We start from the raw sequence: 25,357 nt of genomic DNA on the forward strand, positions 1-25,357 counted from the left end.
GGGGGTTTTACTGCTCAGCAGCAAAGCCCCTTTAATTAAAAGAGCAAGAGGCCCTGTGACAGGCCTCTTGCTGAGCTAGGAGGGGTCTCCTCTCACACCCCACAGGCCCTCCTGTCCCACAGAGCAGGGAGTTGAACCAGGGTCACTCACAATCCAAGCAAGCACCCTAACCCCTGTACCATAGAGGGACTTGAGAGTGTTTCTTGCTCCGGTTAATATATAGTTAAAGTGAAATGCTTGAGCGGTAAGAGATTGAAACACCCATCCCTTCTTAACCAACACAGAGGGGATCTGAACCCAGGCCACCCACAATTGAAGTGAGCACCCTAACCTCTATACCATGGAGGGATTTAAGATCACCTTTTGCCCTGGTTAATATACAATTAAAGTGAAAGACTTGCAAGGTAAGAGATCAAGGTGCCCATCTTTTACCAACAAGCAGATAGGAGAGTTGAACCAGCATTATGCTATATCCCAGGCAAGGGCCCAAACCACAGGGCTATAGTGGGAGTCACATAAGCTTCTTAACAGTTAAAGAGTATGTGAGATAGAAATATTGCACCACTGCCAGCATCTACCTCCACCTTGGGGATGACTAACAGCTATGTGTGTAATGTAGTAGCAATTACATTTTTCTAGCTGATGGGTTATCCTTTAATGCCCAAAATGGGTCTAGGCTGGTAGACTACTCTTTACTCAGGGCTATTTCAATGGTCATGAGACAGAGTCTTGGTGTTCTTGCCCCTGGAAAGGGAAAAGTATTAGCAACTGCAGATCCAGGGCAAATGCTACATCTAATTCTGCAGTGGTATGTCCGAGTCACATAAATAAGGGAAATAAATACAAGTAGCCTTTGGAATGGATTGATTAGCACTCATAGTAAACTTCCACCTTGCAAAAGGCTTTTTTTCCCCCAAATTACTTTTACAAATCCCCTCCATTTTCTCCTGGGTTGCTTATTAAGAAATATCAGCTGGAACGTCAAGTTTGGAGCCTAGAACATCAGGGTTATTGGTTATGATTGGTGTAACACAAGTATTTCATTTTCAAAATGAGCACAAGAAATTTCAATAGCTAGTAAAGTTTATGAATCACAGGCAACCAGTCTGATGGGAAACCCTTTAAAGCAGCTTTATAACTTATATTAAGGACTTTGCAACAATCATTTCTGTTAATTGTTGAATGTTCTTTTGACTGAAAGTTTGCAATAGCAGAGTCATGCTTACCAATTACACAACCCCCGGGGGTTTAGGCTTCAGGATGCATTTTAATATCCTCAGATCCTTCTCTTCGCCCTTATAGACAATCAAGTTTTTGTCAGATTCATAGATTTTTGACTTTGTACAGACATCCCTCCGGAAGGCGTTTCTGGAGGCTGTCCCCGATCTACACCGCTAGGTTCTCTGTTGTGCTGTGGCGGGAAGAGAGGCTTGATGATGAAAAGAGGAGGACGCCAAGGGAAGAAGTGTGCTGTTTAAGGCTGGAGAACTGCACGGCTTCAGGTAAAACTAGGTGTTGCCAGAACTATCTGAGCTTGCAGCAGATTCCACATATCCAGTGCTTTGCAGCTTGGTGTACTGTGTCTGCAAATGGCACTCTCTCCAACCAATGCTCTGCCTGTGCTCCATAGCCCCTACCCCAGCTCCTCTGGAGTGGGTGCATTGACTGCATCAGTAGAGCAGTTCTGCACATAGTAACTCCTAGAAGTGAGTGCACTGTGCTGTCCTTGCATTACTGAATAGCCACTTACTATAACCAACCCTTCCTAGACAACAAACTAAACCAGTATGTTCAGTACCCGATAAAAGGCAATAGGTGTTTGGATGTGTTTGTAGTTTGCCTTACCCTTTGATGGGGGATTGTAATGAACGTCTTTCTGTCCCAGCCCCACTGTACACCTGGCTCATCACCATCTCCTTGCGCATTTCTGTAGCGCTTTGCCAACGTCTGTGAAAAATGAGGGGCTTGGTTCCTCCTCTTGCTGGCACAATGTGACTCCGGCAATTTCAATGGACTTTATTTGCTCATTTCCCTGGGGGTAAATTAGGAGTGTCAGCTCAAGGTCTCTTCCCCAAGGACTTTTCTCTAAATGTGGGGATGACAAAGAGGCACAAGGGGCCCATCCCACAACTCAGAAAATCCCAACAATTTGCTAATCATTGAGATTCCTGATGAACCATTCATTTCACAAAGATACCCTATCTCTGTTCTATATAGGCCTACTCTCCCACTAACCCACACACCAATAGACTATATAAAATCAACTCCTGGATCTAATCTGATCAGTGGATTAGATGTTAAGGGCTGCTATAAAGCAAACAATTCTTTTGTTCTTTTGATCAATTGTTCTCCAGGTCCACTGAAAGTAGGACAAGAAGTAATGGGGTTAAATTTACAGCAAGGGAGATTTCTAACTTTAGTTAAGCTCTGGAACTGGCTTCTGAGGGAGGTTGTGGAATCCCCATCATTGGAATTTTTAAGAAGAGGTCAGACAAACACCCGTCAGGGATGATCTAGGTTTACTTGGTCCTGCCTCAGTGCAGGGGACTGGACTTGATGACCTCTTGAGGTCCCTACCATCCCTACATTTCTATGATTCTATGGTTTTTCTAACTCTCAGGGCTATGCACTTAAAACCGGGATCTGAAAATTCAGCTATGTTTTTCCGGCCTATTACATGGAGTCACAGAATAACAATACTGCAGTCACAAATGAGCCGAGCAGTTTGTTGAATACAAAACCGCACCCTATGGGCTTCACCCCTTGGACTGTAGAAATGTTCCAATAAACAGGCTTATTCTGATAGATTTGGCCTGTCGGTAAAGATTCAGTAAATCCTCGTAGATTTACTGACCCAGAGCTTGTGACATGTTTTTGCAGTGCCAATCCCAGTGCAGCCCTGATCCTTGATCTGGCCCCTTGGCACTACCAACAATAAATTGTGCATTCAGGTTCAAGAATTCTGAACAGCCGACTGAGCACAGAAGCTCTCTGGGAAGCAGCTTAGAAATTCCAGAGAGAGAGATTGGCCAGTTTCCATGGACATTGGATAGAATTTGGTGTCCACGGAAGCATGGTAAGAATTTGCACCACAAGAGCATCCTCCCAAGTGGGGCCTTTTACATTAGGCTGACAGGACAGGAAAGAGAGACAGTTGCAGATGATGGCTTCGGAGAGAAAGATTTGTCTTAAATAGAGTGGAGCCACTTGTCCCTAAAATTCCCAGGCACTGACTTTAGTTCTGCCACAAAACCCCGCCACTCACCTTACAACATCAGCAAAATGGAGCACATCCTGCTCCAGGTTCTTGTGATCAAGTGGCTCCAGGATGGTCTCCTGGAGCAGAGAGGAAGGACATTAGTGAGTACATCTGCGTGGCTCATTACTGGTGCCCTGGACTCAGAGCTGAGTGCCCAGGGAAGATCCTATGACACCTTTAGGGGAATCCCAGACCACTTTAAGGTGGGGATCTTTAATGATGCTGAACCCTTGGCTCAGTCTTTTCCCTTGAGGCCCTAGAGATTTGGCATTGGCAGGAAGATATCAGGATGAAACTGCTAACGGGAGACTGCAGCATGTTATGCAGCTGGTGAGGGGAAGTCAAATAGCTCCTCTCCACATCACAATCTAGTGAAGGGGCTGGTAATGGGAAGATTTCCCACCAGCAGGACACGGGGCTTGCGTCCCCTCAGCATCGCATAATTCAGCCCCTAATTGTCCTCGGGTCTTTATCCAAAGCACCAACGTCACAGGCTTTGCAGTCAGTCCGTAGCTTTCATGCGCTGCTCTGGAGAGTTCAGGGCACACAGTGATTAAGCCTGCTCCCCAGATTGCAGTGATATTATCTCTGATCCTAGAGGAGGCTTCCTGAATTTCAGAGCACTAGGAAATGTCACAGAGGGAACTTAAATCACAGGCACTGCACAGAACACTCCTCTTCCTTCTGGCCCTCCAAACTTACTGCTGATACCTGTGAAATCCCTCCAATGATCAGAGAGGATTGTAAGCAGCATGAAAGGAACTATCCGTAACATTATTACCTTCATGTGTTCTTGAAGTGTGAGAATGTTTATAAACACGCCACTGGTGGGGTTTATCTAAAGGACAAATAGAGAGCGGAACCTCAGTCCAATGCTGTAAAATGCTCTGTGGTGACGATTCAAACGCAGAAACAACTGGAGTTTATACTGGAACACTGAGCAAAAAGCAAGTTCATATGTGCAATATAGACCTAGTGCCTTGCCTGTCTGGTAGCACTCCGACCTGATATGCAAATCAAAAAGGAGTTTAATGTTATGCTCTATAATTCTATTCTAATTAGCTCCTTATCCTGTGCCCATCGTGGTGGTAGTTCTTATGCTACATAGCAATTAGCCTACCTACAAACAGGAGCTGTTTTCAGTTGCATAGTAATGAAATCTTCTCTCATTGAGGTGTAGGGTGACCAGACAGCAAATGTGAAAAATCGCAATGGAGGTGGTGGGTAAAAGGTGCTTATATAAGAAAAAGTCCCAAATATCGGGACTGTCCCTATAAAATCGGGATATCTGGTCACCTCACTGAGCTGCTCAAGGGAAACACATTTGTGAGTTTCTTCACAGACACTGGGTAGTTCAGCTCAGTCAATGAAATTGTGTATTGCCTTGGGAAGTTCTTGTCCGGTGCAAAGTGATATATTTGCATAACACAGGGACAGGAAAAGAAGTTGAAAGCCAACAGAAACCAAACTGTGGTTCACATTGTTATTTGGAAGTTGTCCAGGAGGGAGAAAGGCGATGAGTTTTACTGTGGCTTGATGTTGTAGTGAGCTGGGTAAACACTTCATTACTGCTAGCAAGGGAATAGGGCTTCAGGGAGCAGGAGAGAGGCAATCTTTGCTGGGCCATGCCCCAGGACTAAGGCCTTGTCTGCACTTGGGGTTCAGCAGTCAGTGACCCCCCAACATTGGGTTCAATCTCCCAGTGCAGACAAAAGCACTGGCTCTGCTGTTCCCTCCTTGAAACCAAGGGAAACTCCACTGGTGTAGATTGCTGCTTTCCCGGTCTACCCTCAGAGCCTGGGCCTGCTGGCTCAGGGACAATCCCGCGCTTAGACAAGGCCCGAGCTAGCTAGAATTCCAAATGAAGCTAAACACAGCCTGGATAAAGGGGAAATAAGCAGAGACACCTACCTCCTCACGCACGCCCACGGTCACTGCAAAGCAAATAGAAGGCAATAGTTGTGAATAGACCCCCTCTGCTTTTGCTTCTGCCACGCACAGGTTTTGGGGAGAGTGAGGGGGGAGGGGAAAAGAAGGGGAATATTGCTGCAATAGGGATCTTTAAATTACAGTCTGCATTTTGCAGCCTGCTGGGTGTGGCAACCTTGCTTATGAGACACATCTTTGACTGCATGTCCAATATTTCCCTTACCAGCAGTACCTGGGGGCTTCCCGGGGACAGGAAGGCAATATTTTGTCTCTCCTGGTGCCCCATAAAAGAGGCACAGATACTGCCATGGAGAGACGCAGCAGCAATGCTAACCCCAAATCATTGCTGCTCTATGGAAAGAGGTGGCCCCCTCTGCTAAAAGGCCTGATTTACCAAAACCCTGAGCAGTTACAACTCCAGGTGAAGTCAGGGTGGGAATTGCAGATGTCCTGCCTCCCTGAAAATCAGGCCTTGAACCTGGAGAGTTAGACCCACAATAATACCTTGAAATTACTACCCATCCATTTTACGTTAGCAACTGGAATGGGAGAGAAGTAGGTGCTGTCTCAAGGATCAGATGCAGAGCAGTTATTCCCTGGATAGGATTTTTAAATAATAGTACTTAGCCCTTCCGTAGCATTTTTCATTCATAGCTCTCCAAGCACGTAACAAAGGAAGATAAGAAGAACGGTTATATCCTGACTCCCAGTCTGGTGCCCTATTTACTCGACTACTCCACCCCTTGGCCTTAGTCTTTGTTCACAATTTTTCATGGAGAGAAAACTCTCCAGTTCTGGATTATTTGCTTTGAATGTGAGACAGAAGCTGTTAGCTTGGAGGGGGAAGGGGAAAGCATGTTTTTAGACACTGACCCCTATTTCCCTTTCACTGATCCTTCCCTAGACCAGGGGAACATGTAGGGCTGCCCCTCACCTTTATAGTTGAGTCAATGACTGTGGTTGCATTTCCCAAAGAGTTCCTTGTTTTCATCATCACTTCATGATTTGCTGTGGGGGGAGGGGGGGTGGGAAAGCCAGCCTTAGGAAGCCAATGGCAAGACAGCTTCCATCAACCACTCTGTGCCCTGCCCCATGTCACCTTTCTGAGGGATCAGAGCAGAACCTTACAGAACCATTTTTCAGGTCCTAGATGGCAGCAGTGTCTGTATTTGCCATTGAATCGCGAAGAAAACTGATGAGAGAGGAAAGAGAAACTCCATCTCACTTATGTACCTAAAAATGGAAGGAGAAGCCAGGAAAACCTGCATGGAAGATGCTGTCCCACTTTCCCATCTTCTCCTGCCCGGAGCTTCTCTACTTTCCTAATTTTCCTGTTCTCTGCTATTCTGCTTAATCCTGCCCTGCAGCGTTACATGTGCTTCCCTGCTTTCCCAGCTCCTCCCTGTGCTCTGCTCCCTGGCTCAAACCTGCCCTGCTTTTATCTTCCTGCTGATCACAGGAACATAGAAATTGCCAGATTAGATAGAGCACCTGTCTAAGCCAGTCAATATCTGGTCACGCCCCAGTGGCCCGCCCCAGCTGTTTCAGAGGAAGATGCAAAAAACCCTGCCCTCCTGGAGTTCCACCCCCTCCCACGATCCCATCACTTAGGGAAACTTGAGGGCTTAGTTCCCATCCAAAATTCTAGCACCATCATGTCTTGTGACAGCTAGTTCCACAGGCTAATTGTGTACCATTGTACAATGCACTTGAGAGCTCGGTCTCAGAATATACATTATGCCATGACTCATAGTTAAATATCACACAAACTGTGTAATGGTTTGATAAATAGAAATTGCTACATACATTCTAGCTACACATACAAACAATCTCCCGAAGCGTTGACCTGGCCTATAGAATCTCAGCCTTCTCTGGACAAAAAATAAAGGTCTCAGGATTGACAAATCTCCTTTAAAGTCCAAACCTGAGAGAAGCCCCACCTCTTTCACTATATATTGCCCCTTGCCTGGGCCTATTAGCAGAGAAGTTGCCTGCAAAAGTCATTTGTCCCCTTGCTGGTGGCTCAAGATGCTGCCCTGGTCGAATAGGGAATTGTGGGTAACAAACCGGCTTGACCCATCTTTGCCAGACAACAACCGTCGAAGTGGCTGGAGGAATACCAAAAAATGTCCCCCAAAAGGCTGATTGTGCCCTGTTACCTGCTCAGCCTGTGAATGGCTGCAAAGGTTTCTGTTCTGGTGAGGAAGGCCACCTTACCTGCAGGGCTGAGTTTGCCATTTCTAGTTCTGCTCTGCATCACTGGAGCCAAGGAGCACAGTCGCTGCCGAAGTGGAAACTGTCCCACGCCGGACCTCAGAGCCTCAATAAACATAGCCCCATGACATCATGTGTGTCGCAGGAAAGCAACCAGGCAGATGGAAGGGTTAAAGTAATTTCCCAGATGACTCCGCTTGAAGTGCATGACTACATCATCTGGGAGGTTTTTTCCAGTTAATTTGGCTTATTTCCCTTATCCTCTTGGACAATGAATGAAGACTACAAGAAGTCATCTCCCGTTAGACAAGATTCATTCACAGCTGGGATGGGACCCTCAGGGAAGGCAGACAAGAGTTCAGAAGAGTGATCAATGCCAGTAAAAAGTTCATACAGTTCAGCTTGGGAGACGCAGGTTATGCTACTGCATAACGGGCAAGGAGAGGACAGCTGAGCTAAGCCCTGGAAGACAAAGTGGTCTTGTGGTTCAGGCATCATGGAGAGCTAACTTCATCCCTCTGCTCTGCCACAGACTGACCCGGCCAGGGCAAACCAGTTAATCTCTCTGAGCTGCAGTCCCCCATCTCTAAAATGGGGATAATAATTCTTCCTCTCTTTGCCTACCTTGTCTCTTTAGCTTGCAAGCTCTTCCGGGCCTTTCTCTTAGTCTGACCTGGCACAATGGGGCCCCAATGGGTGAAAGTCTCTGGCTTGTGTGCTGCAGGAGGTCAGACTAAATAATCAAAATAGCCCCTTCTGGCCTTAAAACCTATGAATAGGCATCTCGGGGAAGGCTGCTAGGCACTATTGTAATACAGAGAATAATAAATACGTGACGGGAAGAGCCTATTGGCACTAGAGGTGGGTGAAGTGCTATAACGCAGCACCCCAGAGCATGCTAGGTACTTATTGTTACTTATTTCTATTACCAGTTATTATCTATCGCCTGTGTAGGTTGCTTCTTCCCCTCGGGGAAACATGCTTGACCCATTTTAAACAAGACTGAACAAAACCAAAGTCAATATGCAATATTGTGCAATCTCCCCTGCACTTGGTAAGGGGAGATGGAGTCAACAGAGATTTTCTGTTTCTAGGTGCTATGATTCCTTGAACTGTCCTGGTCTCAGCTTTGTGCAGAAGGGTCTAATACAGAACCTGCCTGGGTCCCCCATGGGATTCAACCCAAGGCAGCTCATAACATTTCTCCCTGGACTGCGAGTCTGCAGCTCCAGGGCTGTTTACATAGAAGATCCCTGTTATGGTGGGGCACTCACCTCCTGAGCACCTCCTGCTGCTGCTGTGAGGTACTGCAGTCCATTTCTCACTCCTGGCGCCCCCTGTAGGTTGTAGACCTCACTTGGCAGGTCTTCACTGGCTCGGTCCTCAAACTGGGTCACACCGTCAAAATGAGCCCCTTCTGGGGTAGCAAAGAGTCCAACAAAACTGCCTGTCTGCCCTCACCAGGGTCTTCACTCATCCCCTGCTCTAGGCCCTTTAAATTCAGCCCTTTGCTTGGGCTTCCAAGGTAGCCGTGTCCCACTATCAGGGCTTACACCACTTCGCCAGTGGGGGAACCCAGGCCCACCCCCTGCTCCAGGTTCTGACCCAGGGACCCTATGAACAGCAGCCACGCTCCGCTCACTTTGATTCATTGCGGCTCCTTCCCTGGACCTTTTCCCACCTGGCCCCTGTATCTTCACTCCTTGCTTCAGAACTCAGGGCCTGCCCCCCAGCTTAAGCCAATGCAGCCAGAACCAAACTCTGTTCACCCCTCGAGCACCTGTGGCCAGAGAGCAGCTCCCAGACCCACCCCTCTGGTTCCCCCACCCAGGGACTGATCTGCCTGGGCCTTGCAGCTCCTTTTATCTGGAACAGTGGTGCTCTGATTGGCTGCCTGCAGGAGGCTTCTCTAGGCAGGCCCATAGGACCTACCTTCTCTGCTGCTTTCCTGGGGCAGGGTGTAGTAGGACCTTGGGGCCTCCGGCAGGGAGGCAGGAAAGGCAGGTGCACCACCCGTCACAGTCCCCTCTGATCAGAATCCCCTGGGATGTTGGAGAGAACCTGGGGTTTAGTGGGAGTGAATCCCGAACGTGGGCTCCGATAGGAACATGGTGGAGAACTCAGCGGAGTCCAGGTACCAGGAGAAGAGGCCGCTGCAGTGATCGATGATGCAAAGGAACAAGTTAAACAAGATTCACCGATAGACAATTGGCCTCAGGGCAATACTGATTTGCCATGAGTGCTTCAGAGCAGCTGAAGCAGCTGTTTAACTTGGGTGAGGCACACACACTACCCACAGGGCTGGTATCCTGTCCCACAGGATCCCATGCCTGAAGGCCCCACAGGAACCGATATCCTGTCCCCATGGAGCGGGGTCCATAGCATCCCATTCCCCCACCATCCCTTCCCACAGAGCAGGTCCCACAAGATCCCATCCCCATGGAGCAGAGCTGCTGCACGGAGCCTGTGCTTTTGCCTCACCTGCTTCCCATTTTGAAGTGAAGGGGGGGACGCGAGACCCACCCCCAGCATGAAGGAAGACACGGCACTGGCACAGGCTGCTTCCCCTTTGCCTTCTCCAAGGCAGGTTACCCCTCTCGTTTAGTGGCTGCTGGATTGCATGTGAACAGACTTCCTGCTGTTAGCGGCTGTGTGGGCTTTGCACACAGCAGTGGGAGAACAGAGCATCGGTGTGTCTGATGCACCAGGAGAAGCCATCAGCCTGGCTCGGAGACATGTCACAAGATTCAGTCAGTGTCAAAGGGCCTGTTCTCTGAACTGGGCCGAGATGTGAGGTTTCTGGTCTTATCTTCACACCCAGCCAGGGCCGCTCAGAGGCGGGGGCAAGTGGGGCAATTTGCCCCAGGCCCTGGACCCCGCAGGGGCCCCCCACGAGAGTTTTTTGGGGCTCCTGGAGCGGGGTCCTTCACTCGCTCCTGGGGCCCTGGAAAACTCTCACGGGGCCCAGGCCCCCGGAGCTGCTTTTGCTCCGAGTCTTTGGCAGCAATTTGGCAGTGGGGGGTCCCTCTGCTCTGGGACCCGCCGCCAAAGTGCCTTGAAGACCCGCAGTGGGGGGTCCTTCCGCCCCAGGACCCGCCGCCAAAGACCCCAGGTCCCCGGAATCCTCTGGGCAGCCCTGCAGCCAAGCAGCCTCCTTTCACGGTCAGCCTCTGTCAGTCGATTTAGCAGAGCTGCTTTCCTTGGCAGCTGCTTGTCACGGGTTCTGGGTGGTGTGTGAATTGATTTCCTGAACCCCCCCTCGGCTGGAGGGCGGGGAGTGGGGGTGTGGCAGCTGACTGCCTGGTGTTTGCTCTGAACTCACTGTTCTGTACATGACAACAGCCTGCTATTCCTCACACCAAAGGCTCCCCTTAACAACACAGTACAACGTTAGTGTGAGACATCTTCGATTCTGCACCCCCTTGGGCCCCACAGTATCTAGCGGAGAGGATCTGAGAGGCCATTCCTTGTCCCCCCGTCGTAGCACACGCTACATGCAGGAGCCACGGCTGCTCTCCGGCTGAGATGGAGCTCACGGAGCAGCCCTACAGCCACCCCGCACCTGGGCCACAGCTGCCCGGCTCTTGCCACCTGCGCTGGCCACTGGTCTTTGTAGGCACCATTTCAGTTTCTGTAATAAACACAATGCAGAAGGCCCTATGCACTTTCTCACAGCTCTTCCGTGCATTCAGAAGGGGGCAGGCCAGGCTGGCACATGGGAGCCAGGTGGTTCCTCTATGTCACTGTTCCCCAGTTATTGCTGAAGGAAGATGAGTGTTTAGCAAGGGAGGGAATAACCTGTTTAGCTGCCCCAGAAGAATGGGCCGGTGAGTGCTTTGCAGACAGATTTGGTTGTATTTCAGGGTAGCTAGACCATTTGATTGTACTGTTGGAAAATCACAAAGCCAGAGGGAAGACAATTGCTGTCTCTGCTCAGGCCTGTTCTTCTGGCTGTGATGAGAGATTAGTGCACAAGCTGTAGTTTCTGGGGGCGGGGTGGGGGAGAGGGGACACGGACGATCCTTCTGTTTTATTTCCCCAGGCTGCAATGAGGTCACCAGACAGGAATATTATTATTATTTATCATTTGTATTATCAAAGCGCTTAGGAGCCCCGAGTCCCAGACCAGGACCCCGGTGTACTAGGGTGCTGCACAAACACAGAACAAAAAGATGGCCCCTGCTCTGCGGAGCCGACAATCTCGGTATCAGACAAGAGACGACAGATGGACACAGAGACCATTAGGGGAGCACAAGGAAACAATGAGGCCATCCTGGCCAGCGTGATAGGCAGTGGTCTTCGCTCATCAGCGATCTAACTGTTGTCACGTTGTTGGTAGGCATCACAGCCAAGGCGGGTTTTAAGGAGGGATTTGAAGGAGCACACTGAAGCAGCTTTGCAGATGTCTATGGGGAGCTCCTCCCAGCTGTCAGGGACAGCACAGGAGACGGTACAAAGGTGTTCGTTGGAAATTGTAGCAAGTGGGTGATGATGCTGGCATCACGGGCCAGTCGGAGGTGGGTGTTGACCTTTTGATAGCATGGAATAGAATTGGCCAAGATTCCCGGATGCTAACCCAGGGCAGACAGCTCCTCTTAAGGGATTCATAGAGTCCAAGGCCAGAAGAGATCAATGGGATCATCTAGTCTGACCTCCTGTATAGCATCGACCATAGAACTTCCCCAAACTAATTCCTAGTGCAGATCTTTTAGAACAAACATCCATTAAAAATCGCTAGTGATGGAGAATCCATCACGCCCCCTGGCAAACTGTTTTAAACATTAATTAGCCTCACTGTTAAAAATGTGCACCTTATTTCCAGTCTGAATTTGTCTTGCTTCAACTTCCAGCCACTGGATTGTGTTCTACCTTTGTCTGATAGACTGAAGAGCCTGTTATTAAGTATTTGTTCCCCATGAACATACTTACAGACTGTAATCAAATCGCCCCTTGCCCTTCTCTTTGTTAAGCTAATTACACTGAGCTCCTGGAGTATTTCAGTATAAGGCATGTTTTCTAATTGTGGCTCTTCTCTGAATGCTCTCCAGTTTATCAACATCCTCCTTGAACTGTGGACACCAGAACAGGACACAGGCTTCTAGCAGCGGACAGAGGTAAAATAACCTTTCTCCTCCTATTTGAGATTCCCTTGTTTGTGCTTCCCAAGGAGTGGACTGAGTAATTCCCTTAATGCAGAGGACGCCGCTTTCCAAAGGAAAACCAAACCGAGGGACTGGGATAGCGCAAGGGGGCCTCTGTAACTGAGGTCCCGGCTCTTCTGTCGACCCTCCTTGTCAGCAGGTGTCAGAAACCTGCGAGGAGAGGCTGACCGACTGTCACAGGTGTGCCCTTGATGTAGGAAATGCGGGTTGGCTCCCTGGGCGTGGAGAGTACCAGGTGTGATGGATTTGGAGCTGCCTGTAATACTTAGTGAATGCTGTATGTTGAGCTGGTTATTAGGACTACTATATTGGATATAACAGAGCTGTGGGGAAACAAACAGGAAGGAAAGACAATCACTTGAGCTAAGTCCCCCCTTGGGAGGCTCTCCTGTGCTCTCAATCTAGAGTTGGGCTCACCCAGGCTCTCTATCCAGCTCAGTCCTTTCCACCTTGGGTTTATACACCAGGCTTTGCTCCTAGCTGGGCACTCCTACACGTCACAGTGCCCGGTGTGGAATGTCCACTGGGAGCCTCCAGCCTTCTTCATGCCGCAGCAACATCAGTGATCGGGGCATTGCTGCTCGCACTCTGCCACAGGGCCCATAAGAATCTATATAGACTAGAATAGAATCATCTCCATGCTCTGCTAGGTGCTGTAATTGTGAGCCACCACCAGCATCTAAACTCTGCAGCAAATTTCGATTTCCCACTTGCTAAGCGGTAGGATTTTCCCTTGGGAATGGAGGGGATTTTTCTTAGCTGTAACCCAGGGTAAAACTGGCTCCTGAGAATGAACACTTTTGCTGAGGGAACAGCCCATCTCTCCTAAGAATTGAGGGGCTCTGGCAGCTGGGCTCACAGCCAGCTTGTCAGAGATCAATTCTAACTCATTGTACCTCATCATCTGAAAGTTGCAGGAGGGCTGAGTGTGCTTCGCCCTAACTACGTGAGGGCCATAAATGAAGATTATGAACCTGTTTTGTGACTCTGACAAAGCCATTTATTGCTTAATGAGAGGGATCAGCATCTATTTGTGTTTGCCAACATCCTTATTGCTGAGCCATTGCTGAATGGTAAAATAAAGACACCGCTTTTAGCAGAGCAAGTTAGTCTGTTCATCAACAAGCAGAAGGCAGAATTTATGGCTATCAGTGTTCCAAAAGCAACCACCAGAGTAGATGGAGAAATAAAGTAATAAGTCATTTTACCTACCTAGGGAGTGAGATGTGCAAGGATACTGGCACCAGGCTAGATGTCAAGCAACAAACATCAAAAGCAAAAACCAAGTTTCATAAACTTGAAAAGATTTGGGAAAGTAGCATGACTGGCACCGACACAAAAATACAAATTTTTAACACTGGCATCATGTTTCTCCTCCTTCACAGAGCAGAGTCACGGAAATCTACAAGATCTGTGAAAGATCTTCAGTCCCTTTGAAAGAGTTTCATGCAACATCAGAAATTCTAAGGAGAGCAAACCAATTTAAGCCACAAACATGGTAAGAAGAAGAGGGATGTATTTAAAGTACACGTTAAGGATGCCATTAACATGATTTCTACATCACGTGATATGCAAACACCACCTGGGAAGAGGTTGACTTAGAGAAACATCACACGGAACAATAGAGAGAGAAGCCAAATCCATGAACATGACACTCAGAAGTCTGAACAGACCAGCACAAGACCAAAATAAATGGCAGAAATTGTAGGCCACCCTATATACCTAAGGGCACAGAAGGATAAAGGAAGAAAAAATATAAAAACAATCAACACATTAATCTTCAACCCTTTTCCTGCACCTTCCTCTACAGATCTCAAAAGGCTTTCCTGGTATTAATACACAACATCCGCCTGCAGGACTGCTGAGGAGACTCCCCCTTATACAGAGGGGCAGGTGCTGAGGTGGGAGGAAAAATTAGCATGCAACTACTTGGAGCGGACAACCTGGCTGGGCCTCTAGGAACCCAATGGGCAGCATCCCAGTGCAGTCCATCCTCCCCATGACAAGCCAGGCAGAGCTTGGTCAAATAACCAACCATTCCCAGAATATGATGGTGCTCGTCCCTAGGGAAAATATCCCCTTTCTTCTGGAATGGGTCATGTGGTTTCATCTATGGGTGGTGAGAAAGTTTTGCATGTTCTGAGTTTGGGGAAAAGGCTTGTTCAAAGTTCCTGGCATGATTAAACATTAAGTCTGATGTTCCTTTGTATTAATTTTTTGTCTCCACTATGTAGCACCAGAATAATGGTTATTTTGTAACAACGAAGGGGGGAAAAAGGGGAGTGCACTGAGGATGGCTAATGCTCATGGGAATCTTCATCTCAGAGGAAATTATTCCTACCTGAATGCCAGAAAGATACATTCAAAGTTCTGCCCCCAACCTTTGATGATAAACCAACAATGCTTTAGCTGCTCAAATGAAAGAGCTATTAAATGCAAAACACTTTGCAAACAATACGTTAAGCCTCACAAGAGCTCTGCAATCTAGATACTATTATCCCAATTTTCAGATGCAGCACAGATCAAGGAAGCACCTTGCCCAAGGTTACAGAGCAAATCAATGTCATAGATGGGACTAGAACCCAAGAATCCTGATTTTGAATCCCTTGCTTTGATCAGCAGGCAATACAGAGGTGGCGTATGGACTGCTTAGATCCGAAGCACAGGATAAACATCTAGAAAGATCCAGGAGCTCTACAGGGCACAGCATGAGTCTGGTAGTGGGCATTTTAGGAGAAATCACATCATCTGATTGGGAAGGATCTTTGGGGTAACCACAGACTCACCGGCCCCCCTTTGGATCTGCACGTTCCGCAAGAAAGCGTGGTTTTAAGGAGCCCTGAATGTATACATGCCCATTGTCAAGAGCAGTAGGTGGCATCTGAAAGCTGGCCTGAGAGCCCTGCAGTCTAGATAGTTATTTATACTGTGGTGCCGAATGGAGGTCCTACGGTGCTAGGTGCTGCACAAACGGAGATGCAGAGGGTGTCCCTGCCCTGAAATGCAACAGGAAAGCAGCAGCACCAAGTAAATGTGATCAACCCAAGGAAGGATGGTGGGAACTATAATTAGATCATGTGGTAGTTCCAAAATCGTTAAAGCCTCTGCAATAAGCCCTCCCTGTCTGCTGTACAACGTGGCCCCCGTTGGAGACAGATTTCTGGTGGGTGTCACATCAGAGATGGGGCTTGAGGCGGTACTGGAAGGAAGCGAGGGGCAGTGGTGCTAGGAATCAGTTCTATAAAGAGAGCATTTCATCCCTAAGTGGTAACCTGGAAAAAAGTTTCCAGAATGAGCATCACAGAAAGAGCAGGGGGCAATGTGAGAAGAGATCAGAGCAGCAGATAATTAAGGGAGCAAAGCTGGCAAGCCGAAAGCATATCAGGTGACAGATACTATCTATCTATCAAGTTACTCCCGAGCCTTTGTTTTGAAAGCTCCCAGTGAGTCAGGTATTTACACTTCGCTGGAGGCGCCAGTAGCTACAGGGAAAGACTCTGGCCTGTTTCTGCAGCTGCACCTCTTGAGGTCAGAATAACCCTTCAGGGTAGAAATGCAAGACAATAGCCCCACCTGTTTACCTTTGTGTTTTGATGTCACTGGAGGGGAGGGGGGCAGGGAAAAACTAGCAGGCAGCATTCCAGGGATGGAAGATTCCAAAATCAGAGTTGATTGAGCCTGGAGGTTCCCCCTGAAGGCCTTCCTTAAGGGACACCCTCTCCCCTAATGAGGCCATCATTTGACAGTTCCCCCATGCTGACAGACTCTCTGGCCTTCAAGCCCAGCATCTCTTGAGACCCATGGATCCCACAAGCCAGGCTGGGGTTTGTCACTATGGTTCAGAGGCCTGGAGCTGGCTGAGTAGCCTCCATCCTGCAGGTTCCCGAGGTGCCACTCTCTCTTGCCTGCTAGCGCCAGCTGACTGTGCATTTAATGCTGCAGTTCAGCCTAGGTGAGTCTCTGAAAGGTGCGTCCTGGAGCGTAAGGTTCAGCTTCACCATGGAACTGACTCTCCACAACTCCCATGAATATTAAAGTCAGAGGCTTAATCCGGCCTCACATGTCCCTTTAAAACAGCTCTGACCCTTTCATTCAGAGCCTCAACAGTATGCAGGGGAGGGAGGCGACATCCTTTCCCACCCCCCCGCCCCATTATTTGGGAGGAAGAAGTGCTGAAGCAGAGAGAAAAGCATAACGAATGAGTGGCTGGGATCACAAAACCACCCTTCCTAAGTTGTGAGCTGGCCAAGAGACAATGGGATATATTTAAGTAACAAACAAATGCATTTCAGAAGCAGCACCCACCTCTCCAGCTGGGTGGTGACAATCACAGGGGGGTTTGAATCATGCGTGTTCTGTTTTAGGCTATACATGTTGCACACATTTCTTTAGCAAAAAAGTCTCACCTTTCGTAAGAACACCCATGTCCTGGTGACTGAGGAGTCAATATGCAGAAGGCAGGAACAACAGGAACCAACTGTTCCTGGGCATTCAATCTCCTTGGAAACATGGTGTTTCCTTTCCCAGCTCCATTCCCCCACCTGCAAACCCCCTCCCCCCCCCCAGGTCACAGTGCTCTGCTGCACTCTGGCGTGAACCGTTAACCATTTAGTCCACTTCAAATTGAAATTGACCCATTAACACTAAATTCCACAGAAATGGAATGTGGGCTCATGGGGGCGGGGGCTAGCTCTATGGATAAGGGCAGTTTACATCCTGTTCACATTGGGATACTAAGAAGTGAGAGGTTTAGTTAAATCTTTGACCCAGGCAATATATAAATACTGTGATGTTTTGGATCCGAGTATCCTGGGGTGGAAGGGAACGACTGATGGATTATGGAGTTGTATTACTGCCTCTCTGAGCATCCTGCATGAATCGGTGCAATATTGTAGCATGTACCCCAGATGCTTCGCAATGACTTATTGTTTCTGAACACAACTGTCCATTCTCCCCTCTGCACGTTCACGCAGCAGAATGGCTGGATGTAGCCAGCCAGCAACTAGACATTTTGCAATTAAGACGTGCCACATGCTTTGGAGGAAACAATTCACCCCTCGTTAGACCCCCATTGACTTGAACAAGATTACGAGGGAACAGCTAAAGGGAGATTTTTGACCTTGGTCTTTCACTGTAACGTTTAAGGGCTCATCTACAGGCAGAAACCACGCATTTCACAGTAGTTAGAGTAATTTCTCTCACCCAGCTCTTCCAAGAAAGGTCACGGACAAGCCAAGAAAGAGCCCCAGGCACCATCTGAAGAATTTTATTCATTCATTTATTGAGATTTGTGTAAGAAAATCTACTTCTCTCCGGCCCTTTAACAATTTCTGAACGAACACACGCCATACAAAACCCTCCCCCCCAAAATCTAAACAAGAAAATGGATCAACAAATTCAATGGCACATTCCAGCCAACATGGCAGTGAAAAATCATCTGCTGTCTATGAAGAAAAATTTCCTACTCGTTTCAGAGACCTAACCCTTCCTTCATCTCAGGGTTCCGCCCGAAAACACCAGAGAAAAAATCAAGGGGGGGGGGTATTGCAGGGTGCCCTGAAGTACAACAGGTTATCTTGGACCAAGAATTGAAACTGGCAGTGAATTCCAGTCAGGGGGCCTTCATGGAGAAGGCCCCGCGAGCAGGGGTTCTAGCTTGATTTACGGAAGGGACTTGCCTCCACATGGCAGGTTAGCCTGAAAAACAGGGTTCATTTACTTCTTTCATCATCATTTAAATTTGGATCCCATTCAGGCTTTAATCAGTCTGAAGTGTGTGCAAGTCTGCCTCGCCCTTCACCATTCTCTGCAAGGCCGACTGATTTACAATGCCCCATCCCAGTCAGGGCCCTGTAAGCAACTGTCGATGAGTCACATACAGGAGCTACTGGCTCCGAAAGACACTGGCTCCGTTCCCAGTGTGCACAGCAAATGGAATGCAGCAACGCAGCTGTGGAAGACCCTTCCCCATGCCCGTTATCAACCTGCAGTGCCCTACTGTGGAAAGCAGCTTAGCGCTCCTGGTGGTAGACACATGCGGTCTCCGCTTCATAGACCTGTAGGAGATCAGGATGGAAGGAACCCCTGGTGTTACCTTGTTCAGTCACCTTTGTTAGACTACTCTACCCGACGCTGTTCTACACTCTATGAATGCATCAAATCCTGACTGGCTACAGAACATTTCAGCTCATGAAAACTCTTGAGACAAGTACGTGCCAGAATTTCTTCATGTGTTTCCTGCTGCTGGCAATGGGGTTGGGTGTCAGCTCTCTGGTCAAGTAGGGTGTAAAAGAAAGTGCAGTCATCATTCTTAAATACATAACAGTAGAAGAGAGACTTCCTGAGTAGATCAGCCATCCACCCTTGCACCCAGGAGGAAAGCAAAGATGGAAGGGCGTGGCTCGAGTGGGGTGCTGTTTCCCACTAGGAGAACAGTTTGCCAGTAACAAAGAGTGACAGCAGGTGGACGGCTGCCAGGAGGAAGGAGCTGGCCTGCACCGTGGAGACGGAACTGGTGGTGCTGGCAGGTGTGGTGGGTGTCTTTGTCGTTGATCCAGAGGAGACTGTAGATGCTGAAATGCAGAAGCAAACCAGGATTAGAAATCAGTGGAGTGGATGGGCTGTGGGCTCACTGCAGGATGGTGTGTCAATTCCTGTTGCTGCATGTATGTCTCAGAAATTGGGGTCAAATCTGGCCCTGGGGTGAACTGGCATTGCTCCATTGAATTCAGTGGAGCTTTGGAGATTAAAAGGATTTGAAGATCCTGTCTTAGTTGCCTTGGGGCGGGGGGGAAGAGGTCTCTCCCTTCCATGGAATAAGTATAAAAGGGATCAAGGACAGCAGAGGTCCCTTTGATTTGGTGTGTGGAGCCACAATCTCAGTGTCCATGTGTGGGGCGGAGAGGTTAAGCAGGAGGACACATCCCATGCCTTGTGCCAACATCACAGGACAGCACCTGCTCCCCCCTCATCATTTCACTGATGGTACCACAAAGGCATGTGATTTCATAGATTCATAGATTCTAGGACTGGAAGGGATCTGGTGCCCAGTTGGACAACGGGCTGAGAGCCAAGCAGGGCCTATTGGATCTGTATTCAAAGGCCCCATCGGATCAGGCTGGAAGGTGCTGTTCCGATCAGAACTCTCCTTTGTGTGTCTGCAGCAGCTGTTGGTGACCATCCGTTAAGGCTCCGAATGCGCCTCTTCATGAGACAGCCACATTGAACAAGGACAGGATTAGCTTTGCTCTGAACACAGAGCGATCCTCCTGCTACAGGAAGGAAATGGCCTGAAAATCCTCCGGATAGACTTACTGGGAATTAATCTGTAGTGTGCCATTTAGTTCCTGTAATCAGTTCTTACTGTGCTCAGGTGCACAAGAGGAGGACGCTGCAGGCAAATGATGATCCTCTAGAGGTGTAAGACACCATAGCTTTAGTGAAGTTGAGTTATGCCCTTTACACCATTTGAGGATCAGGCCTGTTACTGAAGCCAATGGAGTGATGCCGAGTTACACCAGCTGAGGATCTCCCATTTAGAGCTACTCTCTCTTTTAAAGCCAGCTGAAATTTTTTCCAGATGTCAATGACATTTTTGTGACCCCCATTTTTGTGCGGGTGCCAATTTTCAACTGGCTCTAATGCCTTTGCCTTATATTTCGTTACAGGAGAGAATGGGTGTGTGTCTTGAAAAAGACGGAATCGATTCTTCTCTTAAAAGCCACAATAAAAAAAATGAATCCATTCAACTGTTTTGTCATTTGGCACATGCATATTAGGCTGATTTACCTGTATTCAGGGTTGTCTTCTGGAGCTGGGGAAGGGTAGAGTTATTGGAAAAAGTCACAAGAACCCTGTGGAAAATAAAGGAACAACAGACATCAAGGGTTTGATCTCACTAATACGTCTGTTCCCTAGAATAATGTAGGCCACAATAAAGGTAGATAAAGGGAGGAACAATAAAGTCAGAAAGATTACTTTTATTGAGCAAATGATAAATTTCCCTATTATCTTTTGTATCTATGACATTTCGTTAGTCACTATTTGCCATCAATACTCCTGTCATTTGTTGCTTTACAGCACTTTCCAATGTTTGTCGCAAGCTGCAAATCGGTTGATGCCAGCCATTACAATTAAATATAGAACTAATGGTTGTAAATAACCACTGCTCTCTTTCCTTTCTCAGTCATTAGCCTGATAGGCCTTATCGCTGGTAAATATTTCCCACTGATGCAACTCCATTAATTAGTGTAGACCAGGCTGGTACAAGTCCATTTGGTTCGGTCGAGTCGCTGTGGATTTTCACCCACTGGGGGTAAATGCAGTCAAATGAGAATTGGGAGCACGCAGAGGTGTTTGTTCCAACTCCAGCTCTTAACAGAGGAGTCATGGGACAGGTGCATGGTTAAAATGGCCTACAAAGGCATAGGCTGTGTGAACAGCCACAACTGAATACTTAAAGACTTTGGGGGGGTGTGTGTGCGCACGTGTGCATACAGTACCTAGTACAACAAAGTGCTAGTCCATGCTTACAGCTCATCGGTGATAGGTTAATACCAATAAATAATAATAAGATGGAATAATGATAGGACCTGCTGGATTTGCAATTCAGCTCCACTTTGAATTTACTCTGATTGTTTTGTGGTTGAGCTGCACTCCCCCCCCCCACCCCAAAACCTTTCCATTAAAGCTTTTAATGAAAGCAGACACAGCTCGGCTGCCATTTCATGCACCCCTCCTGCAGAACATGGCGTATGGGGAGCAGAGCTGTCTCCTCTCCCAGGTTAGGAAGAGCATTACCTTATTTCCACAGGGGCTGACCCACTGGTTGGAGATCTCCATTGTACTGTGGCTGTGTTGGTGATATTTTGCTGCCCTACTGATAGGTTGTTGCAGTTCACAACTGGATCTTCCCACTGGCCCACAGAGGAGTTCTGGGAATTGAGGGCCTGCAGGATAACCAAGCTGCCGTTCACGACTCCACTAACTGTTACTAGAGAGAACGCAGAGAGGAAAAAGTTAAGTTCTCTGTGCTGAGAAACAGAACCCACAAAACCCCACCAGGCTCCAGGGGTTTTGAGAGAAGCAGAGAATGCTGTGATCTATGTGATGAGGGCTTTGGTGCCTCATGACACGCCCCCTGTCCCAGGGAAATGTCAAGTTCCCAAGAGGAATAGCCACTCATCCACATGGGTCTGAAAGAAGATTCAAACACAAGGGGAGCAGGACAACTGCTTTTAGCCTAAAAATCTAAGCAGCAGAAGACTTTGGAGCCCAGAGTCCTCCCATTCTCCCCTAAGCTGATAGGACCAGGCCCGGTCATTCCTCCTTGCTACCTTGTACAGTTCTACTGCACCTCACTGCAAAGACTGGGGCTCTCTGTCAGTCTTACCAGTACCCCTAGCCACAGCATCTTTATTACAAAGACCATCTAGTCAGTGGGCTACTCACTGTATAAGGAAAGCTACTCCGTAAGCAGCAAAGCAGGCTCCAAGGTGTCTCATTGTAACCCCTGATGCTGGGAAAGGCTCCCTTTGGCAATGGAAATTCTCAGCTTGAGGGAGAGTTTATCCTGAGCCAAAGAACCCAGCCAGATTGCCAGGTGCCCACAAGGTAAACGTTAACTAGCAACAGACTGTGTGTGTGTGCGTGTGTGTGCCTGCGCTCTCATGTTAATTAGAGCCAAGTTTGGTTGCAAGTGGCATTTGGAATGATATTAATCTGCAGTTGTGTTCAATTCTTTTTGGTATAGAAATGAAAGAAAACAAAAAAACAACCAACCAACCACAAACAAACAACCCCCCCCAACACCTGGAACCATCCTTAACTTCACAAAGTGGCTGCTCATTGTGTCAGATCCTGACCTAGTGGCAAGAAGCATCGCTCCACTGACTTCAGATGGAGATAAACAGATTTACACCAGTTGAGGGTAAACCACTTCTGTGTAGGAACCAGAGTGTCTGTCAGTCCAGACATTTATTCAGCACTGGGGGTCTTGATCCTACTCATTTTGAAGTCCATGGAAGATTTGCCAACAAGACCAGGATCAGGCTACTTACTAATCACTGTATCAGAGGGTGCATAAAAAGCAGTGAAAGCAACTTCAGGGCTGGTTTTCAGCGCCTAACGCCTAACACCCAAACAGAACAGCCCCAAACAGCCTCCAGCAGTGCTTACATGATCTGAAGGGGGTCAGGGGGGGCGGCGGGGGGGAAAGAGGGGCAGGGCACAGAGCAGCTTTGGTAAAACAATGCAACCCAGCTCAGTTTAAAATTTATTTATTTTTGCTGGATCTGTGACCCTTTGTGATCCCTGCCCTCACCCCCTTTAAGCCCTGGCCTCCACACCTTTGTCCTTTCTTCTATTTCCCAAGTAAAGAGTGCATTCTCATAGTGGGGGGGGGGGAAATCACCCCAAATGTCATGCCTTTTCAAGCAACCAGTTTCCAAGTCTTGCTGCGCAGTTTTGGCAGATATAAAAAAAACCAAATCCCAGCTGCAGGCAAGGAGAGAGCATCTGCCAGCGACCCTGAGGGCACCGACATTAAAGCACAAACGATTATTGATACCTTTCTTTATATGTTTCCCACCCGACATAAAAGCTGCTCAAATACATGCTCAATCTTGCACATTGCAGAGACCATAAAACTCAAGAGAACATCCAGGCAAAGCAAGCTCTATGCAGAAGGAAAGTTCCTAGATCCAGAGACAGTCAACTTACCACTGTAGTTTGTGTTTGCCATGTAGACAGCAGGGTTCACAGATAGATTGTAAGAGCCAGGATTAGTGGTATTCTGGATAAGTTGACAAGGATCCTGCAAATAGACGGGGGCAATCAGAGCCCCAAGGAAGAGCAATTGCAGTGTGGAGATAAGGGCTGCCATGATGCGCTTTGCTAGTCCCTCTGCTTCTGTTAAGGACACACCTGTACTGGGGAGGAGTGCCAGATGCAACGCTATTTATACTAGCTTCTTGATGAGGCAGATGCAGATTTCACCTCCCTCCCCAGCTCACTTACCCTGAATGGGAGGTTCCATGTGGTCACATTTTTGGAGTTTACTTCCTTCTACCTGCTCAGCATCTTAATTAACGATCTGGCTTGAAAAGAGGAACTAGCTGCTAAGAATCAGAGGGGTAGCTGTGTTAGTCTGAATCTGTAAAAAGCAACAGAGGGTCCTATGGCACCTTTAAGACTAACAGACGTATTGGGAGCATAAGCTTTCGTGGGTAAGAACCTCTCTTCTTCAGATGCAAGAAGAAGTGAGGTTCTTACCCACGAAAGCTTATGCTCCCAATACATCTGTTAGTCTTAAAGGTGCCACAGGACCCTCTGTTGCTTTTAGCTGCTAAGAGTTACTTTAGAACTGGGCTTTTTACATCTCATTGAAGCATCTGTGGATTTGAAGAGCAAGTCTCCCTCCCCCTCCCCAAGCCCTTTAAGCCAGCCCTTTGCCTAGGGGAGTATTGTGTGGTGTTGATGCTTCACCCAGGCAGCTGCAGAAGTGCGAGACTGAGGGAGGGAATGGCATGGAACATACATGTGTCCCAGTGTCCAGGCCGACATGGGCTTCAGCTCCCAATGGGGGCAAAGCACGAAGTGATAGTTCTTCCTGGTGCAGAGATACAGGCCAGTACAATCACCAAGTCTGTTTGGAGTAAGAGGGAGTGAAAGGCTGGGCCCTCAGTGGCCCCTCTTGGGAGCCGTGTGAAAAGGCTGTGTGTGCTGGATTGGGGGGTCACACGCCCCCCTCAGATCTCAGCCCCACAGCAGTGCAAAGAGCCCAAGTCACAGTATGACTTTCCCATACTGTGGCCCTCTACTGAAGCTAGAGCTCCTGTTGTAAAGTACTCTAAAAATAAATAAGGATAAAACCAAGAGGGGTCAACAGAAAGTCAAGAAGATTCTAGGGAAATTGCTCTAAAAGCCTACAGAGATAGAGCCTCAGCTGGTGTAAATCAACCTCGCTCAGTTGGAGGATCTGGGCCCATAGAACAGAATACAGCAGATAGATTTTTTTCCCCCTTAGATTCTAGTGGTTCTTTTGACATTCCCTGCCCCCTAGACTTCTATAGCAGGGATAAAATGATCTCTTCAGTTATAGAAAGTTGTTCAATAAACCTATAGCACAGGGATCATTTTCTATTACATGCTGTAGGACTTTCCATCCTCTTCCCCTCTCACTTCCAACTCCAGTGCCACAAAATTTGTTGGGTGGTAGCCAGAGAATTTGGTGACATGACTATTCAGTCATAAGTCCTATTTGTATTAAGGAGGATGAAAGCAAATGGCCTTTAATGGGATGCTTGGTTCAATGCCATGATCTCAGTGCAAAAACCTGACTCATTGTGGTGACAATTTTATTTCCTCCTCCTTTTTTTTTTAAGTTTTGCAAAGGTTATATTCTTTCGTTTTCTGGCTGTGATGGGGTAGGGAAGCAATAGACCAGGGATTTACAGAACTGGTTCAGAACATTCCTTGACAGCCATCCGAACTCTTTCTTTATATGGAGAGGATTTTTGATGTCTCCCTAGCCCTTGTTGCAACATCAGCAGGAGGAACTTCAATGCTCTGTGAAATTTCATGTACACAAGAGTTGGCTAATGGATGACTTTGCGGTCGGAGATAGAAGAAGGAGAGCTTCTTTCTTTGAACGGAAGTAAGAGGAATTTTTCACTGCTGAGATCATGCTGATAGCTTGTGGTATCTGCTTCAGCAACTGGTCTCCGGGGTTTGTTGACCTGACGTTGATTGGCCACATGGTAAATTGCATTTTTTTTTTAAATGAGTCTATCTC

At 47.9% G+C, this 25,357-nt stretch overlaps 1 protein-coding gene and 1 pseudogene across 1 annotated transcript; both read right to left on the reverse strand.

Annotated features, from left to right (window-relative positions):
- Positions 1 to 1,229: 1,229 nt before the first annotated feature.
- Positions 1,230 to 8,220, reverse strand: LOC117868707 (annotated as a pseudogene).
- A 9,609-nt stretch (positions 8,221 to 17,829) lies between these two features.
- LOC117868675 (placenta-expressed transcript 1 protein-like) lies at positions 17,830 to 23,522 on the reverse strand. Its single transcript, XM_034754863.1, has 4 exons — positions 23,284 to 23,522; positions 21,364 to 21,556; positions 20,353 to 20,417; positions 17,830 to 19,136 (listed from the first exon to the last, which is right to left on the reverse strand). Exons 1-4 carry the CDS (start codon positions 23,444 to 23,446, stop codon positions 18,988 to 18,990), a joined length of 570 nt encoding a protein of 189 aa, XP_034610754.1. The 5' UTR covers positions 23,447 to 23,522; the 3' UTR covers positions 17,830 to 18,987.
- Between the last annotated feature and the right edge of the window lie 1,835 nt (positions 23,523 to 25,357).

This window comes from Trachemys scripta, chromosome 21 (genome assembly GCF_013100865.1).
Source record: "Trachemys scripta elegans isolate TJP31775 chromosome 21, CAS_Tse_1.0, whole genome shotgun sequence".
Classification (NCBI taxonomy): domain Eukaryota; kingdom Metazoa; phylum Chordata; order Testudines; family Emydidae; genus Trachemys; species Trachemys scripta.